General features: G+C 41.8%; 1 protein-coding gene and 1 long non-coding RNA gene across 9 annotated transcripts in view; one reads left to right on the plus strand and one right to left on the minus strand.

The window, feature by feature from the left end:
- Positions 1–20,427, minus strand: part of VIT (vitrin) — a 54,322-nt gene that overhangs the window by 21,399 nt on the left and 12,496 nt on the right. For 5 of the 7 annotated variants that reach the window (XM_071806184.1, XM_071806185.1, XM_065835832.2 and 2 more), the window contains exons 2-11: positions 20,307–20,376; positions 18,395–18,460; positions 17,313–17,484; positions 15,229–15,362; positions 10,895–10,972; positions 7,614–7,694; positions 5,144–5,347; positions 4,446–4,496; positions 511–549; positions 354–410 (exon numbers count right to left, since the gene is read on the minus strand). In XM_071806184.1, coding sequence (XP_071662285.1) covers positions 354–410; positions 511–549; positions 4,446–4,496; positions 5,144–5,347; positions 7,614–7,694; positions 10,895–10,972; positions 15,229–15,362; positions 17,313–17,484; positions 18,395–18,460; positions 20,307–20,337 — 913 coding nt within the window. In that variant the 5' untranslated portion in view covers positions 20,338–20,376. The remainder of the gene's footprint in view (positions 1–353; positions 411–510; positions 550–4,445; positions 4,497–5,143; positions 5,348–7,613; positions 7,695–10,894; positions 10,973–15,228; positions 15,363–17,312; positions 17,485–18,394; positions 18,461–20,306; positions 20,377–20,427) is intronic. The other 2 variants (XM_065835833.2, XM_071806182.1) reach the window with 2 other exon arrangements.
- The window catches only part of LOC139827554 (uncharacterized), a 125,450-nt gene that overhangs the window by 12,085 nt on the left and 92,938 nt on the right, over positions 1–20,427 (plus strand). For both annotated transcript variants that reach the window (XR_011738291.1, XR_011738292.1), the window contains exons 2-3: positions 206–296; positions 913–1,035. This is a non-coding gene — a long non-coding RNA (uncharacterized lncRNA). The remainder of the gene's footprint in view (positions 1–205; positions 297–912; positions 1,036–20,427) is intronic.

Here is a 20,427-nt window from a genome sequence, read left to right on the forward strand (position 1 = left end):
CCTGCAAACTGAAATCAAGTGTCTCCTCTCAGGGTCCTCCAAATGTACACAGATGCAAAGTCCCCCTTTCATTTTGCAACAGCAGATGCTGTAAAAAACCTTTATAAATTGTTTTAGAATATTATCTTGAGGACAATTCTAATTTTGCTTATTCCAGTTTTTTTTTGTTGTTTGTTTGTTTGTTTGTTTGTTTGTTTCCTGAAAGCAATAACCACTGTGTTACCTGCTCCCGCTGCACCATGCTATGAACATGGTAAAGAGTGGAAAACAGAGCATTACTGTATGACTCAAGAGAGGTGAGTGGCAGAACTAGCTACGGGTAGGAAGGAGAGAAGGGATAGTAATGTCTTTACCTGTATTGGGTTGTAAAGTATTTCTGTTACTTGCAGAGGTGGAAGTTCCCCTGAATGCTTTCAAAATATTACATTCGTTAGTACATGGATCTCAAATACAAGATTTCCTAGTATTCTAGCAATATAAATTACTAGTGATTATTCATTTAAGACATACCTGTATTCTGTCCTCTTCCTTGTGCAGTCTGAACCTGTCCTAAGTAGACATTAAGATGGAAAAGTGCACTTTATACCATGTTTGGTTCAGGACTATTGTTACCTGTTTTTTTCACTGACTGTTTTATAGCTGTCAGAGTTAATGGCTCGTATAGAGAAAGCTTTTATTAATATACTTTCTCTGATATTAACTCCATACATTTTGACCTGACTTAAGAAAGGATGGCTTTGCTCATTCTGTCATATAGATCAGCCTAGTTAACATGCCATTCAGTTGTGAATATTACTTGTACAGGTCTCTGGTCTGCATTTAAAAGGTTTGTAGTTACTGCTGTAATTTGCTTTCCCTTATAATTTTCTTTCTCTCACTCCCACTGTTTATCTACGTTTACTTCTATTTCAGTACCATCCAATTGTCCTAGTTGTCTGAGGAAGCTTAACAAAAAAATACAGCCCAAAACAATGCCCCAGACCAGATTCTACCCTTTCTGCAGAGAGTGAGTGAACACAAGCAAGCAGGCAGACTGTAAGTAATGAGCCAATGACAAAAATAATGTGGGAGAATTCATGTGTCTGAAATGTCTTCACCACCATCTACACAAAAGGCTTTTTTTAAGGTGACTGGGTTATTAAATTCCCATTGTTCAAAAATACTAAAGGCTCAAAGCATTTGCAGATTAAAACTACATCTTTAATCATGCCTTTCAGTAATTATTCTCAAGAAGCTTGTTAACAAACTTATCCTTTAACAAGCCGTTATTTGTTCATTTTCCCAGAAAGATTAATTCCAAAGCCTGCTGAAATCAGTGGGAATGTTCTAGCTGACTCCTGTGAACACTGGACGGGGCCCATGAGATATTTTTATCAATAAGATATCATAAATGAGACCATTTTGCATGGTTGCCTCAGAAAACAGGAATTGCTGCTCCTTGGGAACTTGATATTGCAAAATTATGTGACAGAAAATAGCTTGTGTTTGACTCAAACTTGACCCTCCACAGGCCACTGGAAGCCTTTTGATGAGATTTCTAGGAGTTGTCCTGGGAGACCTGGTGAACTCCAGAAGCCAAAGAGATCCTGTTTAAGAAAGTAACAGACTCATCTGCCAAAACCGGCAAGGCTTTTAAACTCAGTAAGCTTGTACCTCTGGCTCCAGGTGAACCATGGCTGGCCCAGTCTGACTTCTTAGGCTGTGCAGGGAAAAGTCTGTCTGTGCAGCAGCATTGTGTGGGTTTTTGCAGGGCACACTTTCTTTGTGGGAGATTGGTATGTGCCAGTGAGGTGGAAGAAAATTAACTCTGAGCCTGAGAGATCTCCTTGTTTTGGGTTTCCCACGACCAAGCCCGAATGTGTATATAGCATCAGTTACAAGGTCAGTAGAAACAGATTACAATGGGGTAGAGATTAGCTCAGTATCAGCAGTATTTTATGCCACATTTTTAATTCTATGTCTACCCTACCCTCCGCAACCTGGCTTTCCATCTATGCTCCTTTTGTCTGCGCTTGGCCTTGGGACTGTTCACTCCTGCTGTGCCCCACGTGCCCGCTCAGTCTGGCCTCTGTGTGGCACCGAGGATCATGGCATGGTTGATGATTGCAGTGTTCGCACGAGCACTGGATTTATTCCCAGGCCTCATCTAGGGTCCAGGCAGCTGTGCGAGAAAGGATTGCTTGAAGAGCTGGGATAGGAGGGGGCAAGTGGGTTGGTGGCCATTGGGAACATGCTTGGTTAACTGCCGTTGGAAAGAAGGAGAAGTGGTCATTGTACCAGAGCGTGGCTGAAGTTAAAGTTGTGCCCTGAGCAGGAGAGAGTTTGCATCTATTTTCAAAGCTCACTGCCATTTCTGCTTTCCCCCAGGATCATCCCTGACCACATACTGCACTGGTGAAATGCTGCGCTCATTGGTAGGGCAGGTAGGAACAAGCTGTCAGATGTCATCCTAGTCACATCAGTGGTTTCTCATTTAGCAGTTTTGCCATATCGTGCCTTAAAGCAGGGGTCCTGCAATGAAGCAGAATCTCAGATATTTTTCCTGTTTCTATATCTTTGACAAGCAGATGATAAAGGGGAAAGAATAACAAGAGCTAGAACAGAAGAGCTTTGCCTCTGCTCTAATGCTCTAAGTGGCAAGTCCTGCTTTTCTCTTGCCCCTGTGAACTTTGGCCAGTACCAGTGGCTGGAACCGGAAATGCTGGAGCCAACAGCAGCCGCAGCCTGTGGTCTATTTCAAGGCTATTTACTTTTGAGGCATCTTTTGCAGGCAAATTATTAAAGCCCTGTGAGAGGTCAATCTATGAGTCCCCCTGAGCCAAGACAGACAGAACATTGCATTCTGTCTGGTCTAGCCAAACTCTGGTTAAGGCCAAGGGCATCATCAGAAGCTCTAGCCTGAATAATAGGAGCAAGTCCTAAAGGCTTCTCAGAGAAAACTGTTGAACTGCTTTGTGTCATAGCTTCAAAACTGTACGTGTACTTTCTGTAGTTTTTGGTGGTTGTGTTGGTGTTTCTTTTTTCTTTTTTTCTTTTTTCTTTTTTTCTTTTTTTTTTTTTTTAGCCAGACTGATCAATTTAATATTTTGGGAGTTAATTTATGCTTAGAACTTCAGTAAAGAAAATTGTGTAGAGAGATGGATCCAAATTGCAATGAAGTGACCACTGAAAGACTTGAAAAGGTCAGTGCTGCTTTTTTGTTTTGTTTTGTTTTTTGACCAAAAGTTTGGTCTTCTTAAAGACAAATGCAACCTTCCCACTGATTTCAGTGTTGCCAGAACTTCACTCTCAACATGCATCTCTCACTGACTGAGGAACTTCAAACAGTTTCTAATTGCTAGTAAAGACAATAATGGCCTCTTCAGTGCTCAGCCTGCAGGAATAGGAAATAGAAAAGAGAGCAGGACCAGGTTTACAGGAACGTTAAGTACCAGATTATGCAGATTCCCACTGACTTCAAATCCTCTTGAATTGAGTTGACACTTTTGTAAATTTTGCTATACACATACCTCCATGTTTGACTCTGTAAGATTAACCCCTCCAGCCCCTGCTTTTATTCTGGACTTACAGTTAAATTTGACTTAATGATGCTTGTCCTCAGGCCCTGAATTGCCCAGAAGATACCTGCTACGTGCTTGGCTCTGAATTACTCGGCAGCAAGGATGGCTGCAGTTACATATGTGAGAGCAAAGCTGAGCTCAAGGCACTCAGAAACAGCAATAGAACATAAAACCTAATGATGGCCCAGCTCGCTTTTCACTCAAAAGCAATCATATCCCCATGCTCAGCAACTTGCAAAGAGTTGAAAATATTCTCCTTTACTTGACTGCACAGCTGAGTAGTTACACATTGTATGGGAAAACACCTCTAAATACTTGCATCGGAGGCCGTGGGCTGCAATGGGAGCAGGCTTCTGGATCGAGATGCAGAGCTCTGAGCAGCTGCCGCTCTGCTGCCAATAATACAAGTGGCACGCCAGGAATAACATCACATTTATACCAGGCTCAGAACCACAGCCAAAGGTTTTCCAAAGAGCATTGGTTTAACACAAGTTGGCATTTCAGAGCTTTCAGCCTGAAGTTTAGATAGCTATGCAGCCCTCTGCATCATGTATCTTACAACTAAATCAAGTCTCCCTTTGAGAGAATAAGACAGAAAGAAGCAGTAGTAAAACACAATTCAAACAGCACAAGCTTTGTCTCAAGTGTTCCAAAACCCAGCATTTGTCAAGGCTGAAATGAGCAGATATTCACTAGAAAGGCTTCCCCAGAGCTGTGGGTGAGCAGCACCTCTGACATTCAGGCCAAGTGTCTGTTTTTCAGTTTAAATCCAGACTTGGATTCAGTCATTGAGTTTGCTGAGGCTTGAAAGGTTATTGAATCATTGCTGCCTTAAAATACACTGTACTGCATGCCTCGTGGCACATACTTCTTTACCGTACTTACTTGATGCTGCAGCTACCACAGATGAGTATGCTGGGTGGACATTGCTAGAACCTAAAAATAAGAGATTTTAATTTTCACTTATTGAACAAAAACCACCAGTGTTAATGAATAGGAATAAATGGAGGAGAGATAAATGAAAACCTGGTGTGCAAAAATCATATGAGAATTCCCTCACAGTGTTTAAATCTTTAAGAATCAAAAGCTGTTATAAAAAACGCATATTACAACTTTCATTTATTGAAAGTTATCACAAAATTAATTCTGAAATGAGTCTTGACCTATTTTTTGAACTCTCAGTGAATCAAAGAAGTATTTGTTGGCTCCTACACCTGAAAATCATGACAGCATTTGGGGATGGAGAGCTTACTCCCATATGAATCAGTGTATATGCCAGTATATTATATATAAAGATAGAGACTAAGCACAATTTTACTGCAGATGAATTCTGATCTCAGAGAATCTATATGTCTTTGTGTTTATGTAAGACACACTAATTTTGTATTTATGTCTAAGGCACAAGTCTAACCATAGCCCATCTGCTGGAATTAATTTCTTTATCCATGCTGAACATTTCTGCATTGAACTACTGAATTCATGATCCACAAAATCATGGTATATTCAGCAGCGTGTCCTGTTCCTTAAATTTTAGAAAAGCTGTAAATCAGGAGGAAAGCAATGCAGACATCCATGCCACTGACCTATATTTCTGAACCTATGCAGTCCAGGTCGAGTCTTGGCTGCAGCTGCAAGTGTTGTGGTTCTGGTTGTTGCAGCTGTTGTTGTTGGCTTTGGCATTGTGGTGGAAGGGTCCGTTGTTGTGGTTGTTGGTGTTGGGGTTGTGGTGGCCATTTGTGTAGCTGGTGTCGGCACTGGAGGTGTCTGCTCTTTGTGGATTGTGTCCCCTGTAATAACATTGACACGATCACTGCAGCTGGATGAGAGAACGCAGAGGAGGGCGACAAGGCTGGTGAGGGGCCTGGAGCACAAGTCTGATGAGAAGCAGCTGAGGGAACTGGGGCTGTTTAGCCTGGAGAAAAGGAGGCTGAGGGGAGAGCTTATTGCTGCCTACAACTACCTGAAAGGAGGTTGTAACATGGAGGGTGTTGGTCTCTTCTCCTAAGTAACAAGTGATAGGACAAGTGGAAATGGCCTCAAGTTGTGCCAGGGAGAGTTCAGGTTGGATATTAGGAAACTTTTCTTCACGGAAAGGGTTGTGAAGCACTGGAACAGGCTGCTCAGGGAAGTGGTAGAGTCACCATCCCTGGAGGTGTTTGAAAGAAATATAGATGAGGCTCTTAGGGACATGGTTTAATGCTAGATTTAGGTTATGGTTGGACTCGATGATCTTAAGGATCTCTTCCAACCAAAATGATTCTACGATCACTGCAGCTGGATGTGTGACACACACGGAAGCATCATTAATAGCACTCACTGTTTAAGGCAACTCAGGCACTGGCATTCTCCTCAGGATGTCTACGAGCATCCTCACCTGTGCAGCCATTAGCGCCTTTGTTGCTGTGAGGATGTGTGGCCCAGAATTACATCGCTCTGCAGAGGGTGCTGACACAGCCTGTAATAGCCTTAGTCTTTCCCCTACACTTTCTCTTTGACCAGGAACACCTTTCAACCCGACAGATGTTTCAGACCTATGAAATGATTTGACCAGCCAGTCGCAGTTGCATTTCCATTTTGCCATCATCTTTTCTCAGTGTAATTAAGCAGATAGAAAGTCCATATAAGTGCATAAATATAAATGAATAAAGTCTACATAAATGCAAATCAACTGACATAAAAGGTGATGATTCAGAGTCCGAGACCAGAATAAAATACGTGTTGCCCACCACAGCACTGAAATGCTTTTGGCAGAAAGACAAATTTTATGCAAAGGTGATTCGGGGAGCAGGTCAGAGCTAGAGCAGGGAACAATAGGGCTTTAGCTGCGGGAAGCAGGGGAGAGTACCACTTGGGAGGTGCTGATTTCATCTTTGACTCATCTCACAGTTCCTACTACTTTTAAAATGTATCATCTGTTGTGAGAACAGAGACAATTCTAGTTGCAAAATTTGCATCTTAAATAGATCCTTATATGAAACTGTTAACATGCTTACAGCTCTTTCAAGTTATCATCTTGAAAAACAGCCTTCATGGTTATTTTCTTCACCTATCTACAAAAACACTGCCCTAAAACATATTCCATGTTCACCTCAGTCTTGTTCCTCTCCTCTGTGCCCATATCCCCAGGGATGGCCTGACATGCTGTGTACACTGAAAGGCAATGGTTTGCAGCCTATTCAATGCTGCACAGCACAAGCTTGTGTTTTATAGCTGGATGTTCTCCTTTTGGAAAGCATCACCATGAAACTGCCTGGTGGATTAATTACCACCTAATGCTAGCCAGTGAAAAACTCAGACCTCAGACAGTTTTAATGGGATAATGCTGAAAGAGAGTTCAAAAGAAAAACAAAGCAACTCAGCTGAAAAAAATCAGTATGAATGGCTCTCTTTGGGCTGAACAGTGCCCCGCTCCACGCTGCTGCACTAAAAGAAAGAAGACAGAGGGCACAGTGATTCTTCCCCTGCGATCTGGTGCTGGAGGAGCGGGGAGCAGGCACATCGGCCAGCTTTATACCCCAGGCTGCGAGGAGCAAGGGAGCTGAGAGCTAACAGTGTTAGCAGAAAACCCAAGGAAGCAGCATAGCAAGAGCAAAGATGTTGCCTTGGTGCGTGTTTGGCTGGGTTTCTGGTGGAGCCTTTCACACAAGAGCAGGGCTCTCAAGGACTAGCCGTTCTCAATGCTCCCATGGGCAGAGTGCCCATCTCCCTCACAGCATCATCAAAGGGTTTGCAGGGCACATGCCTTGCGTAAGAAACTGCCAAGAGCTGTGACGCAGGCTTCTGAAGTTCATGGCACCTGACCTCACCCAAAGCGCAGGCAGAAATTAAACCGAGAGGCTGCCCTCTCTTCTCTGAATTGGCACATGCCCTTCAGGCATTGTTATAGATGGTCACATAATGGGGCTGGTTTGGTGGGAACAAGGCTGTAGAGAGGAGGCTGGATGAGAGAGCTGAAGCTGTATATGTTGCCAGTGTCTGCTTCCTATACACATCTGCAGGCAGCTTAGACTGGGATAAATGCTGTAAAAGAGCACCAAGATCCCCAAACCATACCTTGTTCTGATGCTTTTTCTGATGCATTAGCAGTATCTGCACTCTTCGTAGCTTTTAGGTCTTGCTCTGGCTTTTTAGGCTCTGAAGAAAAATTAAGCATATTAGGAAATGCAGCTCTGGAAGAAAATAATTTTAATTCTCTTATTTAGAGATTATCAGGCCCCAAAGGAAAGCATCCCATCACCTGGCATTAGGAAGGTCAACCAATCTAATAAGAGCTTTCTCCCCTAGTGAGAAAAAGTGATGACTGGGTGCCTCTAGAGAGTAGTCACTTCATATTTTTGGTACTCAATTTAGGCATTTTCAATGATCAAAAGCTCCTGCCTGCGTCAATAGAATTTCTGAAGTGAGCAATAAATATTCGTAAGATTAATGCATCATAGTGTTGATTTTTCCTTTGAGTAGCAGCATGTCCTGAGAATTAGGGTCACAGTGTATGTAGGGTGTTTGGGGAATACTAGCTAATACTAGCTATTTCAGTCACTAATTCACATTCAGATGTAGTTCTTTCTTGCTTGACATTGTCAGATCATCTTGGAACCAAATCCTGGATGCCATGAACTGACTTAGAAGGAAAAGGCGGATTTTTTTGAGACCTTTTCTTTTTTTCTTCTAAGACACAAAGTCATCAAAGTACTTGGAACATTTATTACAGTTTATTTACTGCTACCCTGCAGAAGAATCTACCTCTGCTTTTATGTCTGAGGATTTTGATCTCCTACTTTTTTTTTTTTCTCTAGCTATTTTGGTAGCATTGACCTCCTTGTGAAATTACACCAGGGTTAATGGTTTCAAAAAAAATTGTATTATTTTTTAGAACAATATCTTCTAATTGCTTTTATCAGCTGTGAGTAGTTACAATTTTGAGAAGGTTTTCTTGTGCCCAGCATTTGGGAAGCACTGTAACCACCAGCAACATTTAGTGAAATGACAGGTACCATGAATCTCCACTGCCACTGGGATGAGAACCAAAATCGCATCTCTGACAGCTGATCAGGTGAGAAGCAGAATTTTTTTTGGCTAATCTGGCAGCAAGTGAGTGTAATCCTCAAAGGACTGCCTTGATCTCTTACAGATAATGGATTGAAGTATCCAAGTGTGCAATGAGGTCTCCGTAATTTAAATCAGAAGAAAAAAGGTAACTTTTTTAAAATTCAGAAAGAAGTAGGAAATCCTCTATCTCAAGATGGCCCAGCACAATATTACAGAGATCTTCACCTTAAGAGCAAGTTGTTTCTAGCACATTATAGCTGAGATGTCTGGGCCGAGGTGTCAGGGCTAAAGAGGGCTGATGGGGTCAAGGGGGGCTTGGGCAATATGGACAGTGACCATCAGATCTCTGTGCTACCTCTGGAACAGGACTGGGCAAAGCGAGGTAGTGGAGTCCTCAAGCACTGGGTTTGATGTAACAGTTATTATTGGCTCCTTTGATCATTGTGGTTTTTCTTTGTGTGCATGCACAGTCTTTGTTGCTAGGATCCTAACATTTTCATTCACACTGTTCGATTCAAGAACAAAGTGACAGAAGCCACTTGCATCTTTGGTTTGCTGCAAGAACAGGCTCCTTGTATTTTGTTTGCATGACTGAAACATGACTTGATGACACTCCCCATTTCTGTACTGATCCTTACATAATGTGGATTTTAGCTCTTGTGAAAGAAATAGTTTTTTGCAGCCTGCTGAGCTCAACCCTGGCTGTGGTTGTCCCTGGTCTGGTGTGAGGTGTTTGGGTTGATACTTGAAGTGTGGGTACATTTGGGAATGATGAGATGTGGTTTTAGTAAATATTTCTTAGAAAAAGCAAAGATTTGTAACGTATTCTCTCCCTTCCAGTAGTGCACAATATTTCAGTCAGTAATTCATCCTGGAGAAGGGAGACCTTATTGCAGCTTTACCATAATTAAAAAGGGCATATAAGAAGGATAGGCACAGACTTTTTAGCAGGGTCTGTTGTCATAGGACAAGGGGTAATTGTTTCAAACGAGAAGAAGGGAGGTTCAGGCTAGACATGAGGAAGAATTTTTTTACAAAGAGGGTGGTAAAACAGGGGCACAGGTTGCCCAGAGAGGTGGTAGATGCCCCATCCCTGGAGACATTCAAGTCCAGGCTCGACGGGGCTCCGAGCAATCTGATCTAGTAGAAGATGTCCCTGCTCATGGCAGGGGGGTTGGAGTAGATGACCTTCGAAGGTCCTTTCCAACCCAAACTATTCTATGATTCTAATTCCTGCATACCCAGTCGAGATACGTATGAATCTGTACAAATTTGATCGTAAATGCAAAGGACTAACAAACTAGAGGCATGGTTTGAGTGATGCATATTCAGTCTGAATAACTACAGCTTTGAGATTTAAATTTGCCTTCGTGCAAGTAAAAGTCTAAAGATGAGGAAAGAGCTCTGTACTTTGCTTCCACAGACCAAACAATAATGTACAGAAGAGCAGGGCTTCAAGTAACCTCTGTGTGGCCTTGGATGGATGCATCCACCGACAGGCATGTGAGTTCATGGAGAAGATACTGCATGTTTTGTTTTACTCCATCTCACAGTGGATAAGCTCAGGCTCAGCAAACAGCAAAAGGGCCATGTTAGGTAAGCATGTAGTAGTATGAGGCATTCATTTTGTTTTCATTCACACCCCCAAGGAAGAGTCTGAACATTACACAGATGATACAGGGAGCACAAATAAGTGTCATTTCAGTGACAAAGGTACTTCATGTTCACTCAAATATCAACTACCACCTTGTGTGAAACTTGATTAAAGAACTCTGAAAACAGTTAGTGATTTAAACTGATTTGAGTCTAACAGTAGGGTGCCAACTAAAATGGTTATACAGAATAGGTCCTTATCATATCATCCTTAGCTAAAGCTGCAGTTAATTACTATTTTTGTAGTTACTATTATTATTTATTATTATATTCTCAACACTGAATATCCCCAAAATAACATGAATAACATTAGAAGAAATTCAACACGTCAAACCTCAAATGCTTTCGTATAATTAGTACAGCATCATATTCACTAACAGATACGAAACAAGTGGGAAACCACTTGGAAACAGAAGTCTGCGAAACATGGTATGGCCAGAAAATAGAAATTGTCTGGAATGATTTCCGTATGCTTTACATAAAAAAATGCCACAAGGGATTTGAATTAGATACGAAGGGATGACTTCTCACTTTGAATAATTATATCCTTATTATAAAGGTTACAAAATATAACTGAGAAACTGCAACAGATAGTTGTGAATGGAAGTAAGTGAAAGTCAGTCAAAATTACTTGCCTGATTTCACAATTGTGCTTTTTGAAGAAGAATATTCAAGAGTTGATGGATATGTCACACCTTTTCTTGGCTTGCCCTCTACAAAAAAAAAAAAAAGAAAAAAAAAATCATTAGACACCATCACGAAATATTCTAAGCTTTCTAGCAACAAAACTCCCATCTAACATATGCATTCAGAATCAGGCCCTGCTTCTTTATTGCCCAACTAACTTTCTTGAAGATTTCTTTCATCTGATGATAGAATCTCAAAACCATGCCACTAAAAATACCAATGCCTAAATCCACCATCGTAAACAAACAGATAAACAAAATTAGAAAGCATGAAAACATAGTCATGGGAAGGATTTGAAGAGGTCAGGTAGTTAAGCATAAGGGAACCTTTTCTGATGGACATCTGTATAACCTATATTTAAACCCACAGCCTCCCCAGGCATCCTTTTCCAGTGTCCAACTATGCAGATGAGTTAGAAAGCATGTTTGATGTGGGATTCGTTTTGTCACACACAACATTCTTTTCTGACCTCACTTTTGCAACATGCCATTTCTGGCAATGGTCTTTTGCAGTAATAACAGTGAGAGAAGGCTGTGCTTGTGTGTGGGAACATATGGTACCTACATTTAGATCTAAAATGAGGGTCCTGACTTAAAACAATGAGGTATATTTCCCAGTTAAGCTTTAAACCACAAGTCTTGTTAGTACTGCAGCAGATGCCATCTCTATTGGTAGATGTGGCCATGCAATTCCATCTCTTGCTGCAGTTTTTATATTTCCAACGTATGTCTATATCACTGAATGAAAAGTGTTGCAGAGAAGCCCAGTGTAGGGAAGACAGGTCTCTAGGAGTTGGTGGATGTAGGACTTCCAGACCTGCTGGTTGTCTCTACAAGGTGCTGTGCTATGTCATGCATCTAGACCACCTCAGGTGAGACCTACCTCCACCTCTTGCAAAACCTGAGTCATGATGGTGATGCTAGGTTTGCTTTCCTTTATCCCCTTGGTGGATTCTTTCAGAAGGTGTATATGGCACCGTGAGCATGTCAGTTGTCATCCTGGGTGATTAATCCAGAGACCAACAGAGCATTGAACATAATTAGCTGCTACAGTCTGAGCCACTCCTGAGAACTGGGGGCTGTTTCACCTGTCCTTTACGTGCAGGGATGGCCGTAGAGCTGGAAAGGCGTTGTCCTTTTCCCCTTTTCATGTCCCTAGTTCCTTTGTTTTGCTGCTCTCTGAAATTGCGGATGTCATTAAAAAACCCTCAATGAAGAAGTTAGTTTGAGTTGCTAACAGGGCAATGATGTAAAGAGCTATTCCATTTCTCATTTACAGTGGTATAAACTGAGAGCAGCTCCACTGAAGTCAACACAGATCTGGCAAAGCCCAGATCAGGCAAGTTAGCATGCAAAGACAAGCTGGAAAGAACTTCCTCCTTGCCCTTGGGTCTCTCACAGAGGCTGACCTAGGTGAAGCCCAACAGGTCTTCCCTTCCATTTCTCCCCAAATTAAAATCAGGATAAGGAGCCAAGCAGGACTAGGGAACTCTTCTGCCAATTTTACAGGAAGATGGAAAAGTTATAGGATTGCAGATGATTTCTAAATTCATTTCTTTATTCCACACAGAGGCAGAGTTGCCAGGTGTGAGTGGCTGGTACACAGACATACCAACAGTGTAATAATCTGATCTTAATTTAGAATCTTTCTGTGCTAATCTGATTTTTAATGCAAGCCTGAAGTCCACTACTGTGCAAAAAAACTAGCTGGCATGAGGAGGCCGGCTGCTCCTGAATGCTGGAGTTTTTGATCAACAGCAATTTACATCTCATATGTGATCAAGAGGTAGGTCTGAGGTCTGACCTGAATGCGGCCTTGCTCTCTGGACCAATGGTTATAAGTATTTTCCACTGTCTGGAAAAAGTTGCATCTAGGTTGAAGTTTGCTTAACAGACTTCAAAATGGGTTTACACGTGGGCTGAAAACCTCAACTTCTGGCCGTTGAAGTACAAGCCATGGGGTGGTGGCTGCTCCTTCTCTCATGCTTATTTGTGATGAGCAAACCCAGAGGTTTACGACTCTATTTTCTTAACCCACTAGCTGCAAAACTCCCACTAAACTGAATGGAGTCATTCAACTGAGTGCCAAGGCATTTCAGTGCTTGAAAGTGAATACCAGCACATTTGCATACCTCCTGGTGTGCTGGCTGCTCTCATCCCAGAGGAGAGACCTTGTCCCCCTCTGCCCCTAAATCATGCCACTTCATCGCCTGTGTCCCCCGAGGATCCCCCTTCTGTGCTCTTTTGTGCAGATGCTCATTCACAATTTAAACATCACAAACTCCTGGTGACAATATCCTAACTTGGAATAAACTGTTGGCACATTTCCAGGGTACCGTAGTGTGTATGTGTCTTGTCTGCTGAAAGGGAATTCGGCTGGAGAATAGGGGACTAAGTTCAAGATCTAAAGCTGTCCTGAAATGAATGCCTTAGATGACTTTATATTTTTATTGGGGAATGCTTTATGCAACTCTGTCTTTTTATGACTCATAATTGTAAAAAAAACCCCAAACAACTCATCTCTTTTTGAGAGTGAGATCTAACTGCATTCAGCCTCAGGCTGCTGAGATGAATAGCACTCCCTTCCTGGGGTTTTAGTTTTCCAAGTTACTCTCTAAAAGTCTAAAATTCCCACATTTTCAGTAGGTATTGTGAGAGTTTCTTCCTATTTATATATGAAATATGATATGATATGATATGATATGATATGATATGATATGATATGATATGATATGATATGATATGCTGTGAGATTTATGCTTGAGCTAGTCTATAAACTAAGTAGTTCCACTCATGTGAGTGAGAGCACTCAGCTTGCATAAAATTAAGTGCACAAGAAACAAATCTCATCATGCTTACACATACCCAGATTTCTCGTCATCCCCTGTTACATGTGCTTGTATAACAACCTCTTCTTGGATGTTTTTTATAGTGTCTCATTTAATTAAGAATAAGGATTTGTTACTATAAATCAAAAATTCCTACACTTCTATGAGATAACAACTGAGCAGCAGTGTATTTCCAATTTATGTATTAGAATTACAATGTGCGGTTTGTTGGGGAAAAAAACAGCAACAAGTACAAGTAGCAATTCAGCTCCTCCAGGAAATTCCTACTCATCAAAAATAAATCCTTCTCCTAATGTGGTGTACCCATGGCAGAATGCTGTAAAAAGTGCATCCAAACATATTAATGAAAGCACCAGATGACAGTTTGTTTTGTTCAGTTTCTCATACCTCCTTTGCTGTGCACAAAATTTGACATGAAGAGAACATTTATTTTCAGTAGCTGTTCAGTTGCTTAAGCTGTTGATTTTTCCAGGAATGATGTAGTTAACTAACATCAACTGGTCATACCTATCCTAAACCTCTGAAAGTACAGACCAGCAAGAACTTACCTGCTGTATGGATGCAACAAGAAGTTAGATTTAGAAATTGTATGTGAAGCAATGTAAATTAGATCCTCCTTTCACACAGGTAAAATGAATGCAAATAGGTTTAAGCTAATCTGAAGCTGGTGTAAAGGGGATCTAATTTACAAAATAAATAAATAAATAAAAACAAAACAAAAAAACAACCCACAAACCACAAAAAAACCCCTGTGAATTTTGTCAATGGATGCAAGTGAGCTGCTGTATATACTATGGGTAGAAAAAAGGAATGAGCGTTAAATTAAGATGGATTTCCCTGCACTGAGTAGGTATCAAAATGGTATGACTAATAGAGGTGGGAAGAATTAATAACATGCGTGGGATGCACCAGTAGAATTGCTTAATAGAGAGTTTGCATAAATACAGTGTGGCTATATACCTTGAGGTGGGTTGACAGAAGCCAGAAGTCACTTCAGAAGATGTGAACTCAGGTGCAGGCTGAGGGTGCTTCAAATGGCCAAAAGGCCCTTTAGTTCCCTCCACAGCACTTCTTACCAGGGTGGAGAGCAAGTACAATGGGAAGACCTTCCTGTCAGTACTGAGGCTTGAATTTTATGCACCAATATCAGGAGTTAAGATGCCCTCAGGGAGTAAACCCAGAGCACCTGTCACCTCCTGCAGGGAGCTCAGACTCACGCTGGGCTGAACTGAGCACATGGCTGGCAGGGTGTGTGTCTCCTTGCGGGCCATGGATGCCCAGAATAAAAACCGTGTGAAGGGCATTATTCACGCTAAAGCTAGGTGCGGTGGGCTTGTGCTGACTGAACAGGTCTTTAAAATGAGAAGGCTGCTTCCTCCTCCGCCAGCTGCTGCGTGGGTGGTCGAGCAGGGGGTGCAGGCAGCCCTGCGGTACCTGACACAAGGAAGGATTCCCTCCAGCGCGGCAGCGACAGCGACCGGACCCCGTTGGAGAAGCTCCCACGGTAAGCAGAGTGGCCAGCGACTTTCTGGACAAGGATCTTCCCGCCTGTGTTGTCAATTATGCCACTGCAAGGGGAAAACATGGTGTCTGAAGGTGGAAATTCCGCTCCCAACCTTAGAAACTGTTCAACAGCGCAAGAGGTATGAAATGTTCACTTTTACCTTCAAACCAGGGGCTGTATTGGAGCTGCAACACTACTGCTATGTCTGCTGCTCAGAAATACTTGTGCTTCTTCCACATAGAGAAGAGCCATTTGTTACAAAGTGCTGTCAGGATCTGTTTGCTCTTCCCACTGATCTACTGGTCCTGTGTTTAAGGCTGACCTAGTTGTACGCAAGAACAAGCTACCGCCTTCGTTAAAATTCCTGTAAGCTTGATTGAACGACTGAAGATACGGGAGAGGTACTCAGAGGAGTTTTCAGGCCGACTATGTGACAGAAATACAAATATGAGGCAAACCTCCCACTTGCTTGACTTTTTCTTTTCTAATGACAATGTTTTCTTTGAGTTCCGGTATGTGTTATCTGCAAAAACCTAAGCCTGATTCTGACATCTGCATGGGGTAAACAGTATTGCTGGAAGCTGTAGAAAACCTGGCAGGCTCCATGTGCTGTGCACATTCAATGGTATTTGACACGTGATGTAACATGTATCTCAAGACAAACAAAAAACCTTCAGTGCATGCAACCTGCTGTGGCATCATTAGGAAAGCAGCAAACATGAGTTGCCCGTGAAACTAGAGGGGTGGTAGGACTGGCAGGAATGACACTGTGCAGGAAAACAAGTCGTGGGCAGCAAACAGTGAAGAATATATTAGAGCTGTAGCTTTCTCTGATGACTGCAAGAAGCTGCTGGTAAAACAACTGTAGGGAAAGGAAAGCCACTGTCTGCAGAAATGCAACATGTAAGCTAACAAAGCCAAACCCAGCTGGCAAATGAGGAAACTGAAGCCCTCACAGCAACAATACAAGCAGCCAGCACTGAGACTATGGGGGAAGTCACAATCGCCATCAGTATTTTATAACTTCCCTTTGGGTCAAGCTCTGCATGCAGAGACACACAATTTCCATTGTGCGGAGCATCTGAAGGAAGAATTTGTCATCTGAAGCCAGTCACTGGGCAGTCATCTCCCCAGCAAGGAGCTGAGTGGCAGGAGCTGCAGCCAGGAGGTGGCAGCCCTACGCACAGCAGCACATCAGCCTGTGCACTGCACTGTGTAGAGAGAAGGTGCAAAGTCCCAAAGCCTGAACTATTCATTTAACTTCACTCAAGATTCCAGCTATTTTACAGAAGTAGAAGCACTGCCATAGCTCAAATACCTCCGAATGAAGTCAAGTTGTCAGTCAGGCTGTGTAAGTTCTTAATGCGTCTTCAGTTACTTCTGCATCCTGTCTGCAATGATGGTGTGTTTCGCTTGTGAAGTTATTCTCCATTAAAATTTTATGCACATTTTTGCATGGCTAATAGAACTCTGCAAAATTTGTGCTATAAAATTTGTATTATACGTTTTTCTCATCCAGTGTCATTTTCTGTGGCAGGAAAGCACATTACTCAGCCTTTGATGTCAAGGACAGTTAAATTCAAATCTGGAGAACCAAAACCAATCCCAGAAGTGTGAGAGTTATATGTGTTCATCACTGGTAGTATGCCTCCTTTTTTATAAGCTTTATAAGTAACAGCAGCTCCATTGAGATCTTCCACTTGGATAATAATAATACAATAGTAATTTGCTATGTGTGAATGAGAGATCTGCAAATCTCAAGACACTTTTCCTAAAGTTGAGAAACATTTTCAAACATGACTGATTTCAAGAGGAATACTAGATTGACAGCACTTTATAAAATTGGATCCATAGCATCACACATGGTCTTTCTTGCAGGTTTTTTCTACTAGAAGAGCAGCCTGCAGCCAAACCTACAAGGCAGTGGGAACTTTAAAGGATCTGAAAAGCCAAGAGCTCCCTATGCTGAAATGATAGTTTTGCCTGAGTGCCTTGCTCATTTAGACTCACTCACCTGTGAATAGCAGCATTGCACACACTAGAAAAGGAAGCATAAATGTCTGTGCCATAAACACGGTATTTTACATCTTGACATCCAGGAGGGCATTTTGCGATGAATTCTGGATTGATTATCTTCCCCGCCTTGACATCGCAATCAATCTGGGGTACATCTGTGAGTACAAAATCTTGGTAAAGTCAGACCGAATGTTTTTATAGCTGAGTGATCTTGTCATGAAACAATGAGTAACTGAGTGACAGGGTTGCCCTCCTCTTATGTCTTTGTATCAGTGGTTTTGGAATACAGGACACGTCTATGTGTTTTGCATTTACAATATAACACATAATAACCCCTTTACTGAGGGATGTGGCTGTAACTAAAGATGGATTAAACAAGCCTGAGGATATTTCTGACCTTCAGTGTTTGCTTCTCTGAAGGAAATATCCATTATGACACTTTGCTGGAGAGAGGAAGAAATGTACTCACCCAAACTGTGGTTAACATGTGGGAAGGAGGGATTAGGGGAAAGACTCTGCACACACAAGGAGGGATATCTCCCAAGCCTCCATCTGTGCTTATGTAGCTCTGTGCCAGCTATAACGCCAGGCTGCAGCCACATCACATTATCTTGCCCTCAAGAGGCTTGTTTTTCAACTAAATGAGCAGAATAATTTGTGGACAACAATAATCTTACAGGAGTATAGGTGAAAGTAATACATCCTACTGCACAGGACATGCACCACTTGTCTCATGCTAATCAGCTACATATGCTTTGTGTTACAGAAAGTCCATTTCACACACTTATGTCTTGCTGTGAAAACCTTGGTGCTTGCTTAGATCCTTATGTGGTAACTAATGACCTGTGAAGACATTTCAGTAGTGAAGCATACAATTTCCCCTTTACGCACATTCAGTAGCACACACTGTATTTAGTGACTTGATTTCAATAGAGTAATGTGAGTTACCATATGATCCCATTGACTCTGCAGACAGTTGTGAGGAGTTACCAGAATACAAGCTCACTTGGCACTTTATTTTTTTAATGCATCAGGCATGTCTGCTGTAAAGCAGCCAAGAATACTAAAGGGTCCACTTACATAGCTTAGCCTTTTTTGTCTTCCTTGTGGCTTCCTTAGCTGCGTATGTACATAAAAGAAACACACCTAAAATGAAGAAAACATAGTATCAGAAAAAAGTGGGACTATCAACATCAACCACCACAAGCTCCTGTGCATAAGATTTCCCAAATTGGAATCAATATGTTGAAAAAAAATGAAATTAGAATGTTCTCAGCCACAACTTGGTTTCTACTCGGTTAGCTTTGGAGTCAAGATGGTGTCTACTGTGGGGTAGTTTTTCGAAGGGCATTAAAGATGAATTCAGCTCACATGTTCATCTGTGGAAAGATGTCATTGGGATCAAAAGATGCTATTGATTCCATGTGGTCCAGAAAACCATGAAAGGCCCCAGTATTTCCACAAGTGGTGGAAGCTCTTTGGTGTGACAGAGATGTCAGTGAAACAATATGCAGTGTGCCTGAAGTGACAGGGAAGTTAGGAGTAAAAGATCCCTCTGAATAACCCCATGGAGAGGCTATCCTGTGAGTTGTGGCATTTCACTCTCAGGTGGTAGCAGGTATGGAATACTGGGCAAACGGACTGGATGAGGTTCTAGCATCGCATGTCCCAGTATCCTGTCCCAGCAAGGGCACTGATTTTCTTTAGTAAGTACAATTACTATTTGAAAAGTGTAATGGTAGAAGAGACAAACTCTGTTGTGTTAAAACATGCATAACAATATATGTATGTTCCCTGTCAGGTGTACTTGCTAAGTGCTTGACATTGTCTGTGTTATTTTATAAGCTCTATACTATGGGTAATTAATAACTTAATTGCAAATAACTTGACCTTGCTATTCACCTTTCTCTTCCCTGAACTTTCAGAGGGAATTGAAATTCTCTGTGGTATATTGGCTGATCCTTTCATCATTTGTTAAGTTAGTATTGCTAGAATATGCAATAGCAGTCTTATTACTTTCTTTTACACTCTTCTCCCCCTTGACTAGTTGCAGAGAGTTTGCAGATGAACTTGCTCAAAAGAAAAATCAATCTCACAATATCTGAAATGGCAGCATATAGATGCAGTATTGGGGCCTTTTGTCACTAGTGCAGTTGTGTAACCAAGGCAAAACCATAGATAGAAAATAGAAGGAGAGAACAAGAGGAAAATAAAGTGCAAAGTTCTAACTACATGCAATGTTAGGGCATGATTTAATGTGGAGAAAGTAGTTTGGTCTCTTAGTAAAGACAAAAGAACAACATAAATAGCCATGAAGTTGAACTAAGAATTGATGTTCTGCCAGACTTGAGGGTCCCAGCTAGAGGGAACATCATTGCCTCAGAATATCACATTTTAAGTCATACAGTGCTGTTGGGCTACGTGGTGGCTGGATCTTCATCAAAGTGAGACATATAAGTAAAGTATACTAAGAAACCATGCTTGGTCAACCAGATTGTTCATGTAAGATGAACTGCAAATTCTGGAGTTTCAACATGTTCCCAAAAATCAATAACCTATCTGACTTCCAGAAGAAAGGAATTAAGACACATTTATAGCCTTTTTCCTTTGGCACCTTCTTGTTCATGGAGAGAGCAAGACCACAGAGAAAAATTCAGAAGGAATGCTCCCACATAAGAAACAGCTTATTTTAGTTTGGAGTCAATCTTTATGTAACAGACGTTTTTCAGGCCCAGTTGTGCTATCTGATATGGACTGCATACAGCTGGTCATGTACTTAGAGATCTCTGCAAATAATAGTGTAACTATGCTGAAGTCAAGAAGTTTGGGTAGCCCATTTCTGAAAAGCTGTGCCAAGGTTTACTCCACCCAGTGCTGAGAGATTCATCAGCCATGGGTTCCAAAGGGAAGAGGAGAAGCCAGGAGCCACTGGTCAGACAGGACAGGAGAGCACAAAACCACAAACCGATTGCAATACATCAACTGTACTTACCAAAGAAGGTTGCAATGACTGTGACCTTCATGGTGAGTAAAGCAAAATCTCGATCTGTCACTAAGGAGCACTGAAAAGGAAAAGAAGAGTACATCAGGCTGCATTCAGAGATACTACAGAT

This window comes from Patagioenas fasciata, chromosome 3 (genome assembly GCF_037038585.1).
Source record: "Patagioenas fasciata isolate bPatFas1 chromosome 3, bPatFas1.hap1, whole genome shotgun sequence".
Lineage (NCBI taxonomy): Eukaryota > Metazoa > Chordata > Aves > Columbiformes > Columbidae > Patagioenas > Patagioenas fasciata.